The 25,094-nt window shown below is 40.5% G+C and overlaps 1 protein-coding gene across 5 annotated transcripts in view; it reads right to left on the reverse strand.

The window, feature by feature from the left end:
- The window catches only part of LOC133505657 (nucleosome-remodeling factor subunit BPTF-like), a 108,707-nt gene that overhangs the window by 45,758 nt on the left and 37,855 nt on the right, over nucleotides 1-25,094 (reverse strand). For 4 of the 5 annotated variants that reach the window (XM_061828919.1, XM_061828918.1, XM_061828917.1 and 1 more), the window contains exons 8-27: nucleotides 24,024-24,200; nucleotides 23,764-23,945; nucleotides 23,468-23,599; nucleotides 22,347-22,476; nucleotides 21,899-22,034; nucleotides 20,364-20,666; nucleotides 18,309-20,193; nucleotides 16,778-16,902; nucleotides 16,345-16,473; nucleotides 16,083-16,233; nucleotides 15,963-16,002; nucleotides 15,491-15,716; nucleotides 15,043-15,180; nucleotides 9,138-9,265; nucleotides 8,793-8,883; nucleotides 7,748-7,917; nucleotides 5,630-5,852; nucleotides 5,277-5,560; nucleotides 4,210-4,323; nucleotides 3,435-3,596 (exon numbers count right to left, since the gene is read on the reverse strand). In XM_061828919.1, the coding sequence (XP_061684903.1) occupies nucleotides 3,435-3,596; nucleotides 4,210-4,323; nucleotides 5,277-5,560; nucleotides 5,630-5,852; nucleotides 7,748-7,917; nucleotides 8,793-8,883; nucleotides 9,138-9,265; nucleotides 15,043-15,180; nucleotides 15,491-15,716; nucleotides 15,963-16,002; nucleotides 16,083-16,233; nucleotides 16,345-16,473; nucleotides 16,778-16,902; nucleotides 18,309-20,193; nucleotides 20,364-20,666; nucleotides 21,899-22,034; nucleotides 22,347-22,476; nucleotides 23,468-23,599; nucleotides 23,764-23,945; nucleotides 24,024-24,200 (4,926 nt within the window). The remainder of the gene's footprint in view (nucleotides 1-3,434; nucleotides 3,597-4,209; nucleotides 4,324-5,276; nucleotides 5,561-5,629; nucleotides 5,853-7,747; nucleotides 7,918-8,792; nucleotides 8,884-9,137; nucleotides 9,266-15,042; nucleotides 15,181-15,490; nucleotides 15,717-15,962; nucleotides 16,003-16,082; nucleotides 16,234-16,344; nucleotides 16,474-16,777; nucleotides 16,903-18,308; nucleotides 20,194-20,363; nucleotides 20,667-21,898; nucleotides 22,035-22,346; nucleotides 22,477-23,467; nucleotides 23,600-23,763; nucleotides 23,946-24,023; nucleotides 24,201-25,094) is intronic. The other variant, XM_061828921.1, reaches the window with a different exon arrangement.

Genomic DNA, 25,094 nt, shown 5'->3' on the forward strand with positions numbered 1-25,094 from the left:
TATTTAAAATTTTTCATCAATAAAAATTCTTGATCTGACAAACTTTATCTGAAGAAAAGTTAAATGTACTGGCCTGTCAAGGAGTAAACACAAACGGTCTATTCTCACAATGTTTTGAAAATGCTGAAAGTTTAGTGGCAACAACCTAGCGATACATTGAAACATTCCTGTCGGCAATCGTGATGTATTGTTGGGGGGGAGGGGGTGCACAGTCCACGGGACTGCCGTAAATAGGTCGGCTTGCTAGAACAAACCTTAATGTGCACACGCTCGACGTATTGGCCACACCTGAATCAAGCGACGAGGTCGATGATAGTCCAATGTTTTTTTTTGGTTTTTATTTTTTTTTTTAACACCCTCACACTGCCTCGCGATCGACCAAATGAGCACCCCTGGTGTAACTGAATTTCCTTTGACATGGCTCATGATGTTGATGACTTTCGACGTAAATGTGCTCGCATTACATGAAGCAGTTCTGAACATCCGCTTTCGTACATGCTCCGTACATGCTCAGTACAGTTAACTTGCATTTCCTGTTTCCGGGTGAATACCGGTTGTTTTGGAGCAGGCTTGTTTCGTTAACGTTTATGAAATAAACAAGTCAATTAATGTCAAGACCACACAAAATAAGCGACGTCTTGAGAGAATGCGAGGGGAGGGGCGTTACTGTTACTAGTGTTAGTGCCTCAACATGGCTACACTCGTGAAAGCAAAACAACGAACCCAAACGCATGTTCATTCAATGTTGTCAACTAATATCCAGATTAATTTTAGTCAATTTTTCCTCAATTTTCCAGAACAATTTTCATGAAAATTAAAAAATCTGGAATTCCGGGAAAATCCGGAGGACTTTCATCACTGATTAATTACTTTATGTGCTTCCTGACATCTAATAGAAGACCATTTGTTCTGACTGTCACTATGCCTCACTGGCATAAAAATAGATTAACAACGATATATCATTTATTGTAAATAGATATTTTAAACAATTAAGTACACAAAGTATAGACAGTAAATGAACAGATAATTTAAATGGGCACGTTGCTCCATTTTGTGATTGGATTGGTGATGGGATTTTTTTAAAACTCACTGAAAAAATAAAAAATCTTCATCATGTAAAGCGTATTCATTATGGTAGGGAAAGTCCATTAACCTCTGTAGAAGAGAAGATGGGTGAACAGAGTTTAATTTATGTATGACAGAATTGCTCTAAATGTTTAGTGTAGTGCAATTCTTAATTTTTTTTTTTTTTGTATTTTGACCAAAGAATGTCAGAGACCCTTAATTAGAGACAGACTTGGGAATTGTTTCAAATTCTGTAAAAACAAAATTTCATCTTGTCTCCTTTAAAGAATTTGTTACAAGTAGAAATACATGGACATTGAAAGACGTCGCTTTTTTTGTGTAGTCTTGACTAATGTTCCCTCTAAGCTGCGCCACTGCACAATTGACCCCTCCGTACAGGACACTTAACCACGCCTCCTGAAGTTACGTCACCCCACGTGTGCTAACCTCAGACAAACAATTAGCAAAAATGACGGCGCAGGAAGAAAAGACTAGAGCGAAATTGTCCGATTTACCAGCTGATTTGTCACTCGCATTCTTAGCGAATAGTGAAATATCGTTGAAAAGCAGACAGCAGGGCTTCAAGTATTTCAGCGAGGGGTATTTCAATGGTATTTACATGCATATCGACGGAGAAACCATTGATATTAGCGCGAGATCTTTCCGGAGTCAGAGGAAGACCAAGAAGCCACATAATATAATATATTATAACCCAAAGACGAATTCGTCATTGACAGTTTCCTATTTTCGTGTTAGATATCACACTTGTGTGCAGAATCTGTATGTGTATCTGTATAGCCGTTTGTGAACCGCCGTATGAAGGAAAAGAAGGCGAGGCTTGATTTACGAGTTGTTTCTCTTGTTTTCTTTGTGTAACGTCACACGCTCCCCTCAATAATTATTCTTGAATTAGTGCAGAACCTACGTAAGTCCTGACCGAGTACGACAATCACTACTTTATAGTGTCCTCAAACATCCTTCCTTCAGTCTTGGTGTCTCGGTGCACGTCGAAGGCTTTTAGGACTCGCTAGTCCGGTTAAGCTTAGCTCGGTAATCGCCGAACAGAGACACGTTTGTGCAGTCAGATCATCGCAAAATATCGCTCAACACAGATCAAGTGTGTCCATCATTCACACGTAGCTATGTTATGCAAGCGAAGTACTGCTAATTCATTTATATGAGACATGTATTGAATATCAAATATAGGGCATACCTTCGTGCAAACATAGTCCGCGGTTTATCTTAGCTCGCTATCCGGCAACAAAGAGACACGTTTGTGAAGTCAGATCATCGCAAAATATCGCTCAACACAGATCAAGTGTGTCAATCATTCACACGTAGCTATGTTATGCAAGCGAAGAACTGCTAATTCATGTATATGAGACATGTATTTAAAATGAAATATAGGGCTTCCCTTCGTGCAAACATATCTGTTCCGGTTGATTTTAGATGGATTCAGTTGATCATACGATCTTCCACAAAGTTTGATCCATCGAAGATATTTTTCGTACTCGGTCTTCTGTTCCGGTTGATTTTAGATGGATTCAGTTGATCATGCCGTCTTCCACAAAGTTTGATCCATCGAAGACATTTTTCGTACTGGGTCTTCGGTTTTGGAAAGGGTACGAATTGAACTCCACCAACTAGCTTTTCAGGATACCTGTCGTCACTATTACAAAGTCCGTGACTACACCTCTTAAGCATATCTATTGTTAAAGAACCCAAATACGCGATAAAACGCTAACAAAAGCTATACTGGACCATGCAACGTTCTCAGAGGTAATGGCGGACGCCAACATTTATGCAGATCTCTGGCCTCTGATTGGTCAGCGACACGGATGACGCAATTTCTACGGAGGGGTCAATTGCGCACTTTTCGCACACTCTCAGCGCACATGAAAACCGATCCAGCGCAGTGAACCACAGCCTGACATGTTTTTCTTTTTTTTTTTTTTAAACACGGAAGCACACGGTTTCTTAATAACGAGCTGCTGCTCAGCCTACTTCTACTTCCTAGTTAATTTGACACTGCCCCCCTCCGGTCTTATAAAGGGGTAGACTCATAATTAAAAACAGAACACACACCCATAACTTTATACCTGCGGGCATAACTGACCACACCCGTACATTTTTCAAATGTGAGTGACTGAATACTGCATTTATTATTCACATATTTTCGTTATTCGGGAGTGTAAGGAATGTTGCCCACGAGAATAACGAGAACAGTGTATATACACACTATAAAGTATTAAGAATAAATACTCAGTAATAATGGAAGAACACCAATCTGGATATTACATAGCAACTCTGAGACCTGTGTAGCTTTTTATAAATGAAACCCCTGGTGTGATGGCTTCTTGAGCCCTCACCTGTTTTTGAATGATGTCCTTCTGGCTGACAGAGTTGAGGGCTTGCTCCTTCTTTGCATCAGCAGCTTGTTTCTTCTTCTGCTGTTGCTGCTCTCGGAGCTGCTGGATCCTCTGCAGCTGCTCATGTACGGAGGCAGCCTGGATGGTTACAACATTTCCGATCTGCAGGGACACCATTGAGAAATTACGAAATTAACTTCTACTCGAAACTAAATGCTTGAGTCACTAGGCAACAAACAATTGATGATATATAGATAATTATGGTCAGGTTCAATCCCATAAAACAAAACGTAATTTATCATCATGTCAGTAAAAATACAGTACAAAATTGCGATGACCACAATACATCCTAAATCCATCCTAATTTTTAATTTGTAGCTAATTTTGACGTTTTGACTGTCTCAGATTTAGAGGTGCTGATTCTCTTCCCAGCTGCTTCACAGTCTGCGGCAAACCACTACAGTGAGTGTTGGAGATCATGGCTTGATGAAGCCAACAGAACCACATCATCTGCAAAGAGCAGAGATGCAGTGCTGAGGCCACCAAACCGGACACCCTTTATCCCTCGGCTGCGCTTCGAAATTCTGTCCATAATAGTTGTGAACAAAACCGGTGACAAAGGGCAGCCTTGGCTGAGTCCAACTCTTACCGAAAACGAGTCTGACTTATTGCCGGCAACGCAGACACCAGTTTTCCTCATGGACTGTATAAAAGTATTTACAATACGTGCCTGTGTTCAATAACGGTTTTGAACCAGTATTAGCATGATGGCTACCTGTCCTGCCTGAGTTGAGGGGACAGCAGCCTGCTGTATCTGAACAGGAAGCTGCAGTTTGAAGTGCTGTGGTAAAGACGTGCCACCCCGCTGAGCCTGCAGCTGGGCCACCACCTAAAGAAATACAAATGTAATACAAAAGCAAAACAGAGAATAACATAAGTGTACAGAAATCGGTGACAGAAGGCATGAGTCTGACCACCAAACCTTAAAAGATCCGCGTATGTATGACAGGGGTGCTAAATGTGTCGATGTGCGCATCGGACGGCTTCCGCGTCGGGCTCGCCCGCGAAGGCTGCCGTGATGGCTCACCGGCGAAGGCTGCTGCGTCGGGCTCGCGGACGGCGGCAGCTATGAACAACGCTGCGGCAATGGCACATCCAGCCGCGTGCTACAACAAGGCTGTAAAGTGGCCCAGCTCGGCGCCATAAGCCATATTGGTGGCGAAAACAACCCACCCCAGCCGACAAGGCCGGCGGCCAGCTACGCCTACCGGCCTTCTCGAAAAGGCCGAGCCGGCCCCGGGCCTTATTGGCCGGGGTGGCTCGTCACGGCGCCAGGCCGCGATGGCTCATCCCCGCCGCGGAAGTGGATTGGACGGGGAGGTGGTTTGGCCGTGATCGCATATCATCTGAATATGGCTTGAAACAATAGGGTAATATTGCCCCGGTAACTTCCCTCGCTTGTGTGATGTTCTCTTCTTCGAAAAGAGCTTCTGTGTCAGAAAGGGCGTGTCCCATAGTAGGGGCTACAGCGTGTTTTTAATGGCGAATGTCCGAGGTGACATCACGGACAGGAGATGCAGCCAATATAGCGAACACTTGGATGTCGAATGACACTTCCGCAACTTTGCGATTGGATGACACGCTCTCTGCTCATATTTATTTTTTCGTGTAGACATTGAAGTGAATAATGTTATCTGTATTTTTCATTTCACTGTCTATTTTAGAATGTTTATGGGGATGACACTTGACCTTTAAAAATATTTATGTTGTTTTTACATTTCATTTTTTCATGATAGTGGGGAAAACTTTGCAATAGCAGTCAAAATCTGTTTGCAATTGTACCTGGACCTGCTGCTGCAGTCCAGACATGATGATTTGAGGGGGTTGCTGTAGCTGCAGCTGTGTAGTTCCTCCCTGTGTCGCCACCTGGAGCGAGGTGGGAGATTGAATGGGCATGTGGGCCTGTGTCTGGGGAGGTAATTGGGCTTGTGGGGTGGATGCAGATGGTGTGCTGGTGGTCACTAGCGTTGCTGCCTCTGGTTGCACTGGGGCAGCTGCCTGTTGAGCAGGCTGGGCCGGTATTTTTGTGGAGTCACAAGAGCTGGGCTGGCTGGAGGGTGTGGTGACTGTACAAAGTTGAGTCACAGTTAGTGTCAGAAAACAAAATGAAAATTCAAATCTATTTCCAGTTATACCTGTGCTTGGTGCGGCTGTAGCCACTGCGGCCGGGGGTGTGAATAAGAAACGTTGCATCTGGCCATTGGGTAGAGTTGCCTGCATGAGTTGCTGACCAGGCCCCGGAATGACAGTGACGCCGTGAGGTATAACCTGAAGCTGGCCGGTGGTCTGACCTTGACCTTGAATCATCACTGTCAGAGCCTGCTGGGAGCCACCAACACTTGAACCAGCCTGCTGCTTCTGTAAGAAGAGCAGAGAATAGGCACTGTCTGCAAAGATGAAACCAGGCTTTAATCATATTCACCTGATTATTCACAACTTGATTTTCATTCTTTTAATAGTCTTAGTCAATGTGAAAATTCAATCACTTAGAAAATAGGGTCAAGCATTTTAAAGCACTTTACAACTACGTAATTAATATAATGTTAACATTAAAAGCGACTGCATTATACTCTATAAAAATGCAAACTAGTAGAAGTAATTAAAATACAAACACTTCAGAGTACAAAATGTAAATCATGCTCGTTGAAGCAGCAACACGACAAAATCCACTCCACACACAAAAAAAAGTAGCAAGGGGACCCCCCCACCCCAAAAAAAAAAAAAAAACAACAAAAAAACAGTCCACCAAAATGATGAGCATGGTTGGAAAGGCCTCTTCAACCTGAATACAAGACAGAATTGTGAAAAAAGAACAATGGGTTCCAGAAGTTTTTTGTATTGGGAAAATATGGCATTTTGGGGAATGTTTTGTATGACAAAAGCGATAGAAAATCCCTTAAAAAAAATTTGTCTGCTACTCAGAGCACTCCTTTTCTGATTATCTGAGAAGTTTATTAAAATACCCAATAAGTTTGTACAGGCCAAAAATCCAAGAGGTTCTCTTAGTCGGTATGCCATATTGACCACGATGTTTCCAAGAATTACATGCAATAAAAACCATCTTAAATCACTCAAATAGAAGATTATTTGTGAGAAGTCATGTACCTTAGTAATCAATTTTTTTTTTCCTATAAATGTATGTGGTACGGACATTCCATGTTTTTGAGAGAATTCTACAAAGATGTCAGGCTGCTCCTGTAAGTTAACGATAACAGAGTAATAGAGTTCAGCTGATGATCATTACTCTAGAACAGGGGTGGGTAAACTATGGCCCGTGGCCCACATCTGGCCCACAGACCAAATCATTCCAGCCTGCCAAAGATTGGTATAGAAGTGACCAAATTATACCAAAATCATGACTACATTCATTGGACCTTGTCTGTAATACCTACTGGTTCCACCAGGTTGTGGTGTAATGCCCACTGGTTACACCAGGTGGTAGCTACAATGATATATTGAGTTGACCATGGCTAGTCTGTTCCTACTCTCCATCAGCTCTGAACACTTCAACCACCAGGAGTAGACCAAGGAGAATAAAAAGCCAATAGTGAATGCTGAGCAGTGATTCTGCTACTTTAGGAAATAAATGAAGTGATAAATTAATTTTCCCAATTAACGACTTAGAATGCAATTACTTACAGGTTTGTAACATTTCTAAGGGAAGCATGATTGTAGACTGATGATTTGAAGGTTCATCACCCTGTGACCCTGGTGTGTGTATGTGTTTATATGTTCCCAACATCAAATAGCCACACCTATCTGTCTGTCTGTCAAGAGTTTTTAGAGAAGTGTACTGGGAATAGTGTTCTGTTCAGGGTTCTTATGTCAATTCTACACTAAGTTGTTGATTTAACACTAACAGAATATCGAAGTTATTGGTTCACGCTGATGTTAACTGTAACTTGTGTGGTCTACATTACCAAGTAATGGTACAATTGAGGCAATGCTTTTTTTTGTAGTGGATGAGTAAATTTCTCAACACCTGGCAGCTACTGAGGTTAGAATTGCCACAAAAAATGAACACTAGACTTCGATGCACTGGCAAAAAAGGTGAACAACAACAACACTGCTCCCATTAAAAGTAAATCTATTTATGCTATAATGCCTTTTTTGTTGTTGTTTACTTTTCATATGTAAGCATCTGCTGGTGACCTGGCCTGCCTGTTAAATTTTACAAGTCAATGTGGCCCCTCAGTCAAAAGGTTTGCCCGGCCCTGCTCTAGTATCATGTCATAAAAGCAATTTTCACTAACCTGGCTAAGCTGAGCAATTTGGGCAATGGTGAGTTTGACCTGGCCAGATGTTGCTCCTGCTGTATCGGGGGTGGCTGGGCCCTGGGCAGTAATCGTAGCAACAGGGCTGGCAGAGTTGGATACTGTCTGGCCTTGTAAGATCTGACTCACCACTTGTTGGCCAGCCTGACCTAAAACGTAACACGTGGCACATTTAATATCTTCATTGTCAATAGGACTCCACAATATATATATCGTTTGAGCATTGTCCTCTCAATGTACATGTATGCAATAGTCACATCAACATTAGTGAATTAGTAGGCAGTGAATCAACTGCAACAACAATTAGTGACCAACAGAGGAATCTGATTGTGCGTGCTCATAAGATTAGAACTGTTAGGGTAAATATTAACCTTTAGCAGCCTAGAGTATTGCATACTTCTTGTTTGATAACTATTAACGAGGACACAGGAAAAAGTTACTACATTTACATTCCAGAATGTGACGAACGAAGGCATGTCGCAACAGATTACACTTGGAGACCCAGCTAAGTTTACAGTGTACACGAAAATAAGTTTTGCTTAAACTGATGCAGTGTCAAATATAGAAATACTAATGAATATGTTAAAACACAGGTACACAATAAGAGATTAAAAACAAATGGATAGCATTGGCAATATGCCGATGACTATACAGTAAAATTGGGCATGAAAAGAAATTATTTTAACTTAATAGCTGACTGGACTATTCGTCAATATTACAATGGATTTAAATACTAGTAGATGTCATACAAATGATCCAGTGTACTGCTGTGCTTTACTGAACAGTTTCTTTCCTAAACAAACTTATACAAACAATTCAGGGGGAAAAGGAGAAATATGTGCTTGTATTCACATGTAAAGAGTATGCTATCCTCTATTTTTTCTTAAACATTGCAATATATATTGCAGAGTTGAAAAAAATTGCAATGTCATTTTTTTCTGATATGATTCAGCTCTGATTGCAGATCTAACAATCTATTTAATATGTTTTGTTTAATAAAGACAAGCTCCAACTAGCAAATGACCTTGCTGGACCACAAGAGGTGTTCTGAGTATTGTCTTTCCCATAGGTCCGCCCTGGATTGGGGTTCGAATCGATGTCATCCCAGGCCGGATCTGCCATGGAGAAATTATTCGTTGACAAACAAAACAATCACTTGAAAAAAGAAAGGTTTCTAACAAAATGTTAGAACGGGGGAAAAATCAGCAATAAAATACTGATAACAGGATCATACAATGTTGTTTCACCTTATACTGAACACAGAGAAAAGTTGTGTAATCACAAACTACGACATGAACAACCCTATAAATGTTCCTGTTAATGACTAAATTCAATTAAAGAGCAATATTGAAAGCGAAGTGCAGTGTACCGGCTGTTGTGTGCCTGTAATATTGGGCCTGATGTTCACAGGGGTAGTGCGAGGCAATTTGATAAAGGTCTGAGCACCACCCGCTGTAGTGGAAGGGATGATACCCAACACCTTCTGCTGCACAGCACCTGATATAATGAGCATAAAAAAGACATAATATGAATCATCAGACGGTATGGAAATCATAGAGCAGAAAAGCACAGGAATGCTACAAAAATATACTAAAAATACAAATACAAAAGTGCTTTATCGGTAGCGAACAATTAAGAAGGTGCAAGGATTTTATGATGCAAGGGCATTCAATTCAGCCTATACAATTATAACAATTACATTACAAATATACATATTCTGTTTCCTGCGTCCCATATAAATATCAATTACAGGTGAGGAAGAACTACAGGGAATGGCAATAGCATTCACTAGCTGGGGTATCCATAGCCAATTAAATTACTTTCCAACAATAAAAGATTTCATGTCTAAATACCCTCAAAAGCTAAACTAGACGTCTAAGTCATGCAATTGCGTACAGTTGCTTTGGCTGCAGTGCATACCCAGGCAATTGTTTCATTCGCCACTTCCTCCACATTATGTCCCTACACTTGTAAAGGGAATCAAACCACGAACTCTTCAGTCCTCCGCTGCACAACTTGGGAAAAGGCTGCCCTGCATTTTCTGCTCCTCAGAATACATCCTATGATAAGAAATGTTCAATGTCCTAAATATTGTCAATACTACACAATACTGTAAAGCAGCAGCTGCATGCTACAAGTGAGCAGTTATGCAGAGGTGCATTGACATGGCTCAATGCATTATTTGTGCGGTTCACTCATTGCAAGAAGGCCAATTTTTGATCACAGCAATGTTAAATATTAGTGGACCAGGTAAACAAAATCTTCAAAGACTTGCTGAAAGCTTACTTGGGTTTCCCCCAACGTTTGAGTCCCCTCATAAATTATTCACAACTTTTAAACTTTCACCCGACAAAGGAAGCGTTTCATATTTGCCATGCGAGCACATGTGCAGCTCATGGCGCAAATATAAATCATATGAGTATCACTCTTTTTAACCCCTTAACATCCTGTGGGGTTTTTTTTAAACCACAACCAGGGAGGTAAGCCTTTACATCAAGAGTTTCCCTGTTCAAACAGGGACTTTAATCCCAGTTGTAAGACACAGGGAGTCTCGTGTCTGGTCACAAACATCAAACACAAATTTCAATGGACTGGCTGTTTAAGGTGTTCGATGAGTTGGAACTCTAAGAAGTGGAAACTTGCAGTGGGCTTTTATTCTAAAAGATGAAGGGGGGGGGGGGGGGGGGACAAGAAGACTGAAATCCTGCAACAGAGGGTTACCTGTCTGGGAAGTAGACCTCAGGGTAAACTTGTTTTCGTGCCTAACTTCCTTAAAACCTTCCAAAACAAACTGTGCACTCTGCAGTCATGTTGGATAAACAGACATTTCCATTAAATAGGCACACTCACCTGAAAGTGAGGTTTCTCCCTTATGGTTACCAGTACTTCAAAAAGATGAGAAAAATCACCTTCCTTTTCTTGTATGTAGATTCAAACTTTCATTCACACAGGTTTATAAGATATGCAATCATTAAAATACATCCTATTTGAACCTCGACAACTACTCTTGCTTTGACCATGTGGAAATGTGTATTCGCATGTTGACATAGACCATAGTCCACAGACCAATCTTAAATCTCCCTTTCATAGCATTGTTGAGAAAGTTATTTTTAATCAACTCAGCAATTTCTTGAATTTAAATTGACTTTTTGACAAATTTCAATCACACTTCCGAACTCATCAGAGCACAGAATCTGCTCTTATCAAAGAGCTAAATGATATCTGGTTGAATGTTGACTCTGGAAAGGTGTCAATTCAGGTCTTCATGGTCTTCCTCAGTGTGGTTTTTTTTACATCATAAGATACTGCTGAACAGTTTGGAAACGACGAAAACAGTCCTTAAATGGTCCACGTCCTACCTGGAGGATTTTGTAAGCATTGGAAGTGCTCAATCTCATCAAATGGCAATGACCTATGGGGTCCCCAAGGGTATGTTCTTGGACACCTCCTGTTTAACCTGTATATGCTACCCTTGGGTAAAATTCTTCAGAACTTTAATTTTATCATAGCTATGCAGATGACACAGCTATATCTAGCAGTGTTGCCAAATGACTACAGTTCAATTGAGGTGTTGTGTCACTGTCTAAAACAAAACTTGATGAGACAAAAATGTCTAAATCACAACAAAAGTGAGATTGTTTTTGGCAATAAAGAGGACTTCTGTTATAATATACCTGGAGTCAGGTAACCTTGGTGTTCTGATAGATTACAACTTGACTTTCAAGAGGCATATCAAATTAATTCCTAAAACTGCCTTTTACCATTAAGAACATATACAGAGTGATGGCTTGCATGTCTCAAGCAGACCAGGAGATCTTATCCTATGTAGACTTGACTACTTTAATGGTCTTCTGACTGGACTCCCCAATAAGAGTATTAAACAGCTTTAGCTCATTCGGAATGCTGAAGCTCGGGTTCTGACCACAACAAAGAAGTCAGATCATATTTCTCCAATTCTTAAGTCTTTACACTGGCTTCCACCCAGCTTTAGAAGTGATTTTAAGGTTCTGCTACTGGTCTATGAATCACTAAACAGTTTACTTCCTAAATACATGAAAGAAATACTAATGAAATATAAACCCAGTAGGAATCGGAGAGCGACAGACTGAGGTCAATTACCGGAACACAGAATCCAAACTAAACATGTTGAATCAGTATTTAGCTATTATGCTGCACACAAATGCAATAATTTTCCAAAAAAGTGTTGTCAGCTTCATGTGTGAATGTTTTTAAGTTCAGGTAAAAAAAATAAAAATAAAAAAAAATCCTCCTTTTTTTCCCCATGCTTTTTAGAGAATTACTCCTTTTAAACATTCCTTAGACTGTCTGACTGTTAATTGTACTTTTATTTGTTTTCTTTAATTTAAATGTTTAGAAGCCCTTTTCTTCGCTTTAAAATGCTTTCAATCATCAGGCATGTGATTTGACTGAATGAAAAAAGAAAAAAAAAATAGCCTGGGGTCTGGGGGCAGGATGATCACCAATTTTAATGTGCAAGTTTTATAAATTGTATTATGAATTAAATATATCTAGTACATCGATAAATAAATGCTATTCTGTTTTCAAAATGTACACAGCGCTCCCTTTGACCACTGTGAGCAACATCAGACGGATGCACTGTCGTCAGATCAGTGTCATCCATTGAAGCTATATGGCTCAGTCTAAGATTCAGATTACAGCATTCACTGTGTTTGTAATTATGAGTGTATCCCTTTTAGAGCCGGAGGGGGACGGTGCCAGGAAGTAGAAGTAGGCTGAGCAGTAGCTCGTTGTTAGTGTCCTCCCGTGTTTAAAAAAAAAAAAAAGAAAAGAAAAAAAGGACGCCAGGCTGTGGTTCACTGCGCTGGATCGGTTTTCATGTGTGCTGAGAATGTGCGACAAGTGCGTAATTGCATTGGTCAATACTACACAAAATGAGCGACGTCTTTCAATATGTATGCATTTCTACTCGTAATAAATTTTACGCGCGTGACTTTTCGTGCTTGACTGTGCAGATTTGCGAGTGCGATGGCGCGGGGGCGTGCTCGTCCCCGTCATATCACAGTGACTGCAAATGGCCCCATAAACTGCCTCGTATACAACAAACGTTTTCATTCAATCAACAGACGCGTATCAAATTTTCCACCTCGCTTGCAAAAGTCGGATCGGAAAATGAATGAGTGTGGATTCCGGCACGAGTTATGGTCGGAATATTGCATAAAAACAGTTTGTTTTTTTTAATCTATGTAATTTAAAAAGACGGAATTCCGCCTATAAATGGAAAAATCATGTCTGATCTTGTAAAGCAGATTGTGTGAAATGCACAATACAAATAAATTTGCTTTCCTTAATGTGATTTTACATTACATTCAAGCAAAGCAAATCAAATTTATTTGTATAACACGTTTCATACACGAGGTACCTCAATGTGCTTTACATGATTAAAGGCATATCAAAAGAAAGAGATAAAATATTTTAAACGGCATAAAAGAAATAAAAATGACAAACAAAATATTAAAAAAAGACAAAACCACAATCAGTGCAAGTAATATGATAAAAAAGTGGATATATTTAAAAAGCATGACAAAAAAAGAAGAGTTTTCAACCTGGATTTAAAAACATTGACACTTGGGACTGACCTCACCTGTTGGCAACTTATTCCATTTGTGTGCAGCATAATAGCTAAATGCTGCTTCACCATGTTTGCTTTGGACTCTGTGCTCCAATACTTGATCTGACTCAGTCGATCTCAGAGCTCTACTGGGTTTGTATTCTGTAAGCTTTTCTTTCATGTATTCACGACCTAAATCATTTAGTGATTTATAGACCAGTAGCAAAACTTTAAAATCTATTCTAAAGCTGACTGGAGGCCAATGCAAGGACTTTTGGATTGGAGTTATACGCTCTGACCGCTTTTTTTTTTGGTCAGAACGTGAGCTGCAGCATTTACAATCCCCCACCCCCCACCCCCACCCAGTTGGTTTGATTTCTTTTGGCAATCCAATTTTGAAACTTAATTTAATCATTGAAATTTGGTAGGCTAGTTACTGTCCTCTGTACATCACATTCCATCTTTTGGATCTGCCTCTGGTGCTGTGTTAGTCTCTGTTCACCCTTTGAGTCCAGATTACTTTAGAGCATGGGTCATCATGTCTGGATGGGCCCTGGCAGCAAAGTAATATAAAAGAAGTTAGCTATTTTGGTTGGATGTTTATGGATGGCACACTTATTTATTCTGGGCCTTTCAAATTTAACTGGAATTTAGCTTTCTATAAAGGGGAAATCCTGCGCTTTGCATGAACAGTGTATCCAATCGGTCACGTAATATGTACCCTATTTTGACAATTTAATTTATCATTTAATAGTGTTTTGACAAGATTTTTATCGACAATTATGAATTTTCAGGGGCACTGCCATTTTTGCGAGTCACATGACCTATGTGCGCGCCTGTTACGTGTACTGTGCCGCAACAAAGGCTCTATTACATGGGACAGCATTTATGCCCAGCGCCAATTTCTCATATTTATCCTCATCTGATGAAGGAATAGCAGTATCAGTTGATCAGGAAGACGGAGGAATACTTCCATAGGAGATTTGAACCTGTGGCTGTAATTACTGTTGAATATTCGTATGGTTTTTCAAGCGGAATGACAAGAAATCTGACTACTCGGAGGCCTACGCGCGACATAAGGCCCCCGTGAGCTCCGGGTCGGCAGCCGCGGATGGTTCTTCGGACGGGAATGAAGCAGAATCTGACGAGTGCAGCTGCGGTGGAGAGCCGAGAACCGAGCTTCCAGGCGGCGCAGGCTGTTAACCCCGGACGACGAAGCTTCAACGTCCTTGGAGGCCGTGAGGCCGTCATTGAAAATGAGACAGGATTTAACATCACATTGTCAAAATAGCCTACATATTACATGACCTATTGGATACACTGTTTATGCAAAGCACTGGATTCCCCCTTTAAGAAAAGCTAAATTCCAGTTAAAATTGAAAGGCCCAGACTAAATAAGTGTGTCATCCACAAACATCCAACCATGATAGCTAACTTTCCTTATATTACTTTGCTGCCAGGGCCCATCCAGACATGATGATAACCCATGCTCTAAAGTAATCTAGAGAGTGAACAGAGACTAACACAGCACCAGAATTTTAATGGTGTGCACAACAGTGAATGAGAGGCTACATTAAAATCCTTTCAATTATTCCACCACACACGCGCTCTCTTTATATATATATACTTCACACTTCACACCTTTGTCTGCCTCTAAGGTGAGGGTTAATAAAAGCCAGTGTACCTCCTTGTGAAGTTCCCATGTTGACTGTAATGAGCTTGCTGTTGACTGGAAGAGGCAACTTGGTGGTCACTACCTTCCCACCCACCGTAGTTCCTGTAATTTGAAATGTGTGTCCACCAGTCGTGGTCACCGTGGGCTCTGTGTAAGCAGACACAAAATTCATCAAATACTTTAATGACTACGTTCATGACTCCAATAGTAACACGTCTTCTAAGAAGCTGCAAAAACCAAATTATAAACATAAATGATGTAAAGCATTGAAATCATCATTCAGGAGGTATTAACGTGCTAATAACTTCTTTATTGTTGCAAATGTACTTGCATTTAGTAGCTTTCAGTTAATGATTTTATTAAACTGTATTTGTGCAGGTCTTTGGTCATCTAACAACCAAAATATTTTGTCACATTCTGCCAAATTTAAACATTTTCAAGACTTTCAATGCAGAACCTGGGGAGTTCTGACTCTGTTTGATCCACGTGGCAAACGACTGCTGAAAATTCTTGGTCTGCTGATATTTGACAGGTGTGCCCATCTTTGAGGACAGCAACACCTTGGCGCTTGGAGTACCCTGGCCTGACAGTGAAGCCACCATGACCTTGGGTGTCACAGCGGGTGTTATGGGAGATCCTGTTGGAGTGGCCGTGACCGAGCCTGGTTTCTGCTCCTGACGTTTCTGAAAACATGATTTATATATGAGCTGTAGACAAAAATAGGGTAATAAGCAGATTTTAATCAATGTAAAACTCCTAATGTTGGAATAAACTAGAAATGCATTCTGGAGTTATTTATGATCACATATTTGTAGCAAAAAGTTGTTCAAAAAAAACATCGGCGTTCCGATAAGGTTAGCTCCAGTGATACACCTAATCATCGGGGTTTCCCCAGAGGGATTCAATAATGACAAAATCACTACTCTCACCTTAGCTTGTTCAGCTGCCTGAGCCTTCTCTTTCTCAACCCTAGGGAAGAGAAAGAACATTTTAAACAACCACTCGTGATTTTCATCAGTGACACAATGTAATCAGTATCTTTTTCTGACCTTTCTGAGAAAGCTCTGATCTCCCAGAGATCAAGCTCCTCCTCAGCAACCCACGTCTCGATCACCACAGGGCCAGTCTGCTTGGGAGGTTCGGGTTTCTTTGGACGCAAGGCACTGGAGCGCAGCCCTTTCCTCTGCGGGGTGTGGGTTTCTGTAATGGTGAAAAAAGCTCTTTAGAGTTTAACTTGATCAATTATGTACAAAAATTTTTTTTTACATGTCAAACTACTCAAAGTTTGCCTGAAAAAAAAAACACATTTACCTTTGGGTGTCTCAGGATTTCCCAGTGGGCAGATAATTTTGCGAATGCAGTACTCCGAGCGTATGCCATATGGCCCCACATCACGTCGTTTGATGATCTCTGTAGTGGTGATCTCTGTGTCTGATGTCTCTGTGGTAATGAGTGGGGAGAGGACTGGGTTGGTATGATGATGAGGAGAGCCTGAAATATGGAGGAAATGTTCTCCAACATAACACCTGTGACAGCCACAGGAGACGGATGTTTGTATTTCATTCTGTGTGTGTGTTTGTTTCAACAAATGAAAGAAATCAAAAGTGTAAGCACACGCACAAACAAACATTTCTGGGCATCTGGAAATGGTAAAAATCTGGATGAAAATTCCCAAACATCACTTCCTTTCTGAGTGCTCTCACAAAGAAACCTTATTTTGGGTGGAGGTGTGGGGTAGCTCTACCTGTTCGTGTCGTACCGACAGCCGCGGAAGGCTTTACAGCCATGTCGTCCCATCTCAAACAGGCCCAGAGCAGTCTAAGCATCAGACTCACACCAGCCAAAGTGTTCACTGTTTGCAGGCGATACCTGCATAAAAAATACAATTGTCCCGGCTTTTGAAAAGAGAGCAAAACTAGTGGCACAAGAATCTGGTTGTGTGCTTGTCCAAGGAGATTTATCTGGTATTAATGTCCGTCTGGTGTCACATATTCCATTGGTGTGGCATGACTGCAGGAGTGCCAGTGACTCACTCTGTGTTTCAGACTGCACACAGCAGCACAATTCTGGAGGCAGCGCAAAAGCACAATATTGTTTGGCTGCTGCTTTTATGTGCAACTATTTCCATTATAAAATTGGAACAACCAATATAGACTTTGTACAGTAATTAATTTCATAAGCCTGTTTAGAACTTGGGAAAACGAATATTATCTTTGACCACAAAAGCTATTGGCAGTTTGAAGATGAGTATTAAATTATAAAGATAATACAGTCTCGAAATATTTAAACACTTCTCACCATTCATATTCAATTTATTATTGTCTCAATTCATAGTTTGTGGATAATTTCTTTCCGATGTGTAAGCTTGGCAAGCAAGAAGAATATAGGCTCAGCATTGTATTGGTGCGTGCAAATAAGGGAAGTGAGAGGTGAAGTTAGTCAAAACATGCAGAGTCAAAAGGTTTGATTGATGAAGTTCTATGTTTAGCATTTTGTTATAAGTATCATATTCTTCTAAAAAGTGCAATTTAAGTAAATTAAAATATATGATATTCTGGTAACGATCACTCATACATTGTATGAATGTGAATAAAAAATGTATGACTATCTCAACACTAAATATAACATTAAGGTGTTGAAAATTAAGCATGTTACAAAAAAATCCAGATTGTAAACTAGAGCCAAGTTTACAGCTTCATCCTGCTGAGAATATAAAACATTAACAGTGAATCCCAGCCAATATTCCTCATATATTCTTTATTTTTTGATTCTGTAATTAACAAGGCAACTTCTTGGAACCCTCTCTGGTGAAATGTGCAATGTTTGGCGCAAGGGTGCCCAATGCATCGATCTTGATTGACCAGTCGATCACTGAGGCAGCTTTGGTTGATTGCATGACCCCAGGCCCCAAAAAATTAATAAATAAATAAAACGTCAGCCTATTTCTTGATTCAGGTGTGGCCAATGCATCGACGGTATGGGTAAATTGATTGAAATTTGACTCATCCTGGCCTCTTCTGACCTACGTTACTGTGCATGTGCACATAAAGGTTCTCGCAAACTGGCTTCCTATTTACCATCTGTTTCATGCTTGCCCCCTGTATTGGGGGAAATACAGTTGACAGTACTCTCTCTACTAAGCTGAGGGGGGTCATTTTTACAGAGAATGTTATATTTTTTCCTGTTAATATGTTTGCTCACATGCTTTTCTGCTTTGTGTGAAACAACAATGCGAAAAGTTTTAGAGTGACTCAAAATGGAGAGACATAACTTACCTCCAGGTGATGCCAAATGTGGGCCTGGGGGAAGGATATGGCCAAATATCCTGGGCCGGCTTGGCATTATAGTTGAACACGGCCACCTCACGGAATCCTCCTCTCCTTGCTAGCACCTTCAGGTTGTCGTGCGGCAACACAAAAATGCTCTTGCGGTTGCTCCTGGTGACAAACTTACGATAAGAAGGAAGTGCAGTGTCAGAGCGCACCCTCTTGGTGCGGGAGAATTTGCGGAGGCGTACTCGGCCCCTGGTTGTTGAGTCATTCTGGAATATTTCTACATTTGATTCAGACATTGTATTACGGGTGTCTGTTGTTGAGCTACTGACGGGGGATGAAAGTGTTGTCTCCAGTTGTTGTGCCATTATGTCACTCTGGCTGTTTTCTGACAAACGGGAAGAGATTTTGGTAAATGTCATTCTGGTCATAGTAGTGAGGGCAGACACTGCACTCTCTGTTGTCGACACAACTGGCATTGCTGATTCTACAGATTTGTTCAGTGGCAGTATCAACGTCTCTGTGGAAACCACTGTAGTGGTGGTTGTAGAGGTGGTCATTACCTCAGTGATGTAAGTCTTTAGTGGTGTTGTCATTTCTCGTTCACTGTTCTCTGCAGAGTCATCACTTAAAGTGGAGTCTTCTACTGGAGGTATAGGCGAGGGCGCCATTCTGATTATCTTAACTGTTGGTGTGGCTTTAGTGTCTAATGTGGTGTTGTGCTGTAGAGAGCTTCGGGTATGAACTTCAGGAACATCTATGTTTTTTTCCAGCTTTGATACCTTCAGAGGAGGTTTGTAATCCTGAACAGATGTCATTATGTTCCTCTTAAATGCTTCTCTAGGGGTCACCTCTTTTTCATCTACATGTATACTTTTGTTCATGAGAGCCAAATCTCCATTGACCAAATGTTTTTCTTGTGTGCTGCTCTTCTGTAAAATACCTTCACCTTCTACTTGATGAATGCTCTTCATCTTGTTGGTCTCAATGCCATTATTTGGACTTACTACAGAGTTACTCAACAGGACATCACCCCCTAAACTATCCTTACCATTTATCTGAGGAAGAGGAGAAATTGAAACAGGAAAAGTGGGTGCTTCAGTATCTTGATTATTTTCCTGGTTTTCATCAGGTCCCATGCCATTTGTATCAGTAGCTAGATCCACTGAACTTAATGTCTCTGGACTTTGCTGTGTTGATTTAGGAGGTGTAATCTCGTTTATTTGGTCAATAACTTTTTGTGTCCTTACTAAATCTGTCTTTCTACCAGAGTCCAGGTTAGGTATCTCAGACCCTATACATTCGATAACACCGTCATTGATTCCATCGAAATGAGCATTGGCTGTGTGTTGCTCTGAAGAGCAATCTTTTTCCCCCATAGTCCTTTCTACCAAATCTACCTTAAATTTCGGGGACAATGTGATGGTTTGGTTTTGTGGTGAAGAAGAATCTCTTTCCGCACCTGAAACGCAACTCTCTTTGGGTCTTAAATCAGGAACAGAAGAAAGGCGAGGATCTAAGCCGTCTGTATTTCTAGAGACTACTCCACTGTCACCTTCAATTCCTTTGGCCACTTTTAGTTGTTGCTGAGCCAGGGCCTGAGGCCTAAGCGGTGACCTTAGCCGGACTGGGGTGTCCAGTGGTGGTGTTGAAGAGAAGGGTGAAAGAGGTTGAGTGCTCTTGGGTTTGGATAGCCTCATCTTCTCTTCAATTGAGTGCTGCTTCACTCGCCGCTCCAGTAGACCATCAAGTTTGGAGGACTTGATCTTCTTCTTGTATGCAATGCGGGTGAGGAAGCCTTTACTGACATCCACCACATCGTAGTAAAAAGGACGAAAGGGGTCATCTGTAAGCTCCTTTTTTACAGACTCTTCCTTAATACTGGACGCTGGGGAAAAAGGATGTTGTTATCGAGGACCAGTTCTAACACATGAGTTTGTATTGGTCATAAACAATGTTCATAGTTTAAAAAAAACCACATACATTGAAATTACAAGTTTCCTCAATGACAGATGACTAATAAAAAGTCTTGAAATACTTAAATGTTTATGTTCTTACTTTGGTCATCTTCTAATTTTAGGTTACTGGAATCCAACTCCATCTTGGCTACTGAACTGTCAACAGGCAGTTCCTCACATGTTTCCATTTCATACACAGCTTCTTTCTTTTCCTCTTCAATCTTTTTGCTCGACTCCAAAACTTCATCTAGCACCTGATTGTCTGGGGGATGTTTGGAAGGTGTCAATGCGTCTTTATCTGCTATGATACAGTTCAATTCAGATACTCCCTGAGTTTCAGGTGCATGGACAGTGGGTCGTCGACTCAAATCCAGAAGAGTGCACTTCAGGCCAAGTTTAGCACCTTTGGAATAGAAGAAGACAAAATACATTCAACATAAAATAAAATTGCTGTCCATCGAAATTACGATATTTATTTATGAACTACCTTTAAAATAAAAAGATGACCATAAATACAATGAAATGACAACATTTATTGACATTTTCAATCAAGCTTTTTCAGTAAGCTTGACACTTGGAAGTATACTGTTTGAAAAACAGAACATTCGCAAGAACCAGGAAATTTTAGTTCCTTTATTTAGTGAGGTAGAACAGTGGGATGACTGCTTAGCACATCTGCCTCGCAGTTTTGAGCATCGGCGTTCAAATCCTGTGTGAAGCTCACATGTTCTCCCCGTACCTGCGTGGGTCTTCATTGGGTACTCCGGTTTCTTCCCACATCCCCAAAACGTGCATGGTAGGTTAATTGAACATTCTAAATTCTCCATTGATGTGAAAGTTCATTTTAATTGACAGATCGGAAAGGTCCATTGGCTGGCGACCAGTTCAAGGTGTCCCAGTTCCTGCCTCTCGTCCAGAGTCAGTTGGAATAGGCTCCAGCAAGCTCACAAAGCTATTGAGGATAAGTGGTTTGGAAAATGGATGATGTACCTGTATTTAGTGAGTTAACCTGCATTTAAGGGCAGTAACCTGGGGGAAGTGGCCTGAGGGATTTTAGCAAGCCCCTTTTACACTATCCAACAGCACTTTCCCACTGCACAGTACCAGCTCTAATTGCCTTTGGGACAGTAAGTTTCTTCTTGAAATAATGGAATGGGAGGTTAATAAACATCACCAAAAGTGGGTCTTCTCTGTTTAATTCTCAGCAAGTGGCTGTGGACCAGAGTAATGAGACAAATTTTATTTAAGAGAAGAGTGCAGAAAAACAAACAAAAACAGAGGGCAACAGAAAAGCAGGGATTGTCGAGTATTTTACTGCTGTTCAGGGATAAAGCAATAACACGTAAGGTAATGTTTGCATTCATGTTTTTTTTTCCATTTCTGCAGTCCATCCCTAAATGTTAGTGTTCCAGCAATGATGGATCTGCCTGACTTACTAGGATCTTGCAGTTTTGCACTTTTGCCAGTAGAAAATCACTTGTGAGTATATTCTCGGTGAGCTGAGTAGGTATTGTGTAGTGGAAAAGAGGTACATATAGGAGTGTGACACAAAACAATCCTCATCCCTAGATCCAAACTAATTTAACTCTCCCCCCACCTCCACCCCGAATAAATATTTGTTTTTAAATTCCAGACCTTCAAGTTCTTGGCGGTAATTGGCATTGGTGTTGCCAGGAAGTCTTGGGAGAAACCTCTGGACATAGGTTTTACTAATCCAACTCCAGCCGCCATAGCCGGTAACACGATACTCCTCACCTTTCTGTTTCCACACCTTCATGGAGGACAGAAAGAGGAGGAATGAGGAGGAGCAGAAATCATAGCAGAAGAGTCAACGGTAAGGCTATTTGGACGAAAGAAAAAAATGTGTGGCATGAAGGTAAAAAGACTGAGAGCAGGAAGAAGGATGTTTGGTTGCTGACCACCAACTGGTGAAGTAACAATCCCTATCAGAGCTTTATGATCAAAAAGTAATTATATTAAGCATGGGGGTGAATTTCACTGGGCCATCTCAAAATATATACAAGATCATGAAATACAATGCAACTGTACAAAATCCATGAAACTTTCAGAAAATGTGACCAACCTGGTGTTTAATTGGAAAAGTGTATTTGACCCAGGTGGCCTGTTGCATCGTCTCCTCATCCTCCAGCTTCTTCTCCCTTTTCCTTACTTTGTCTTTCTCCTCACGCTCCAAAGACGTCATGCGGTTTAACCTGACAAATAATGAATTGAAAATATAATTGTTTCATAGCAATATAAACATGCTTTGTTTGATAAAACGTATATTGGCTGACAATCTGTACTGTAATGCCAATTTATATCTCATTGAAACCTTCCTAATGAAGTGAAAACCTTGAGACAATTTACTGAAATTTAAAATATATATAATGGACATGCCTTAATGTAATGACATCCACTAATAAGGCTATTGGCTTACTTGAACACTGTGTGTGAGATAAATTGTCTATGACCTGAGATAACTCTCATGATGTTTTTTTTTGTCATGGTAAGGGAGGCATCTATGTGAGAGAGCTCTATTTGTCTAAGTGGATGAGAGGCAACTATTTTGGGTTTCAATAAATATATAATAAAATATAAATAACGCTGATAATATAAATATTTCAGTTTATTTTTCTTGTTTAAACTACCTGAGAAGAGGAAAATACAGTACTAAGAAACATCTCTCAGTACCTATGATATTGCCTATCTCTCTTTTCTGATCCTGGATTGCCCATGTGCTCATTTGCTGGTTCCAACTCTGAAATGTTGGGATTGTGTTGAGGCAGTGGTCACTGAGAGGCATAAGTCAGGGGTATAAGTTGTGGACCTGCAGTCTAAATATTATTCGTTGTGGCTCGGGTGGGCCTTTTGATCTGGTCAGGATAACCACTGCCTTCTGAAATGGTCCGACTGACTAAACACTCCCTTTGTCCATTAACTGAATGCTTGGTTCAATATACCAGTTTTTATAGCAACAAGAAGACATCCGTGTTTTCATTTCAAACTGAATTTGTGAAAGTGCTACAGTTTATATGAAAGCACACCAAAATGTACATTTATTTTTGGTCCATTCATTACATTCCCTTTAACATTTTGAAGAAATCTGCCACTTGTGCTAATTACAGTAACATTTGCAATTAGAATACATATATATTTTGCACTACACGTAAATATAACAAAATGTTGATAGCCTACTATGTGTACCTGGTGTGGCCAAGTGAGTCCTTCCAGACTGGCATTGTTGCCACAGGTTTGATGGCACACTCCATGATAGCCAGGGCCAGGGCAAACTCTCTGGCCTTACTGCACATCTGTACTGCTTTGATCCAGTTAGTCCTACAAAACAAACATTTTCTAAACAATTCTGTACTTTTGGACCAACGGAGTGTTTTTTGTTTCTCAAAGTAAGTAATCACTCAAAGATGGTGCCAGAGAAAAAGCTCAAGACAGGCAACAGAGGTATGGTGTATGTGCTACTGATGTTCGGTTTGGATTCATACCTGTGTGAGGCCCAGTTATGGTGCATGAATGGAGATGGAACATTGTTCTCCAGTTGGATGATTGTGAGCCGTATTGTAGATATGGTGATGAGCTTGGAACTGTGGATAGACCCATTCCACTTGAATTCCCCTGCTGGAGTCATGGAGAACTTGTGGGAGAGATGTCGCCTTTTGTCATGATCCTGGTGATCGTGTTGAAATTAAAAGAGAAGCTATGGGAAGGCTGAAGTTGTCTTCTGTGAGTCCAGAGTGTTACTTGCCTCTCTGTGCTGGTGTTTGTTGAGGGCCAGGATGTTTGTGCTGTACTGGTTATGATAGACACGGTATTTGCCCTCCTGACCGAGCTTGAAGTATTGGCAAAGTGTCCCTTTCATCACCACGTCTTTGCTGCGTGTGCTTACACGGGTGACATCACCCTGTGCATTTACTACTAGAATCTATAGACAGAGACAGAAGTGTTTTGAGATAGATAACATAATAGTTTTATATAACAGTAATTGACACAACATGCTTCATGTTCACTTCATGTTTGCTTTGTATTAACAATTAATAGTTTACATTGCTGTTATAGTTTTTTTGTTACATTGCCGTTACAATCTTTGTGCTGATCTAGTTGTATGATAAAATAAATGTTTCTTATTTGAAAGAATGCAACCTTGATTTTGGATCACGTTTATATGCATTTTGGTGACATTCCTCTGACGTCTGTTTTATTTTCTCCAAGGTGGTTTTCCAACAGATTGACAATTGATTTAAATGCGGCCATAGACTTATTAATATTTGACCCTTTGGTAATTTTGTGTTTCGTTTGAAAGACTTCAAATATGTTTAAATTTTGTTTATATTTCTAACACATTGAAAGTGAACAGGTAACATATTAAAAATTAGTTATTAATGCTATTATGTGAGGGTTGACCATCATTTGAATTTGAGTGAGTCCAGTCCTGGTTTTTCATTCCGATTCCAGTTCCAAATAATTCTTGATTCCAATTCATAGGGGGCTGTTGAAATAAAGAGTGTCCGAATTAGGAACATCCATTTTCTTAGCAGGTATTTTTATACATTTGGTTGTGAGCAAGCCACACTAAATGTTTAATCAATGGAAGTTTGCAATTCCTCTAATTTACCTGTGAAAAGTGTCAAAGCTTGTTTAAAGTTCACTGAACAACAGTTGGAAAAGCCAGGTAAACAGCCCCATACAGTTTGTCTGCACGACTTGAGAGGCTGACTTTTCAAAGATAAGTGATAGCTGGACACAGAATTTGGAAGACTACCCAGTACACACCATAGAAACAGTAAATTGAATGGAAATGCTTCTAGCTAATTGAATA

The sequence above is a fragment of the Syngnathoides biaculeatus genome, chromosome 9 (genome assembly GCF_019802595.1).
Source record: "Syngnathoides biaculeatus isolate LvHL_M chromosome 9, ASM1980259v1, whole genome shotgun sequence".
Lineage (NCBI taxonomy): Eukaryota > Metazoa > Chordata > Actinopteri > Syngnathiformes > Syngnathidae > Syngnathoides > Syngnathoides biaculeatus.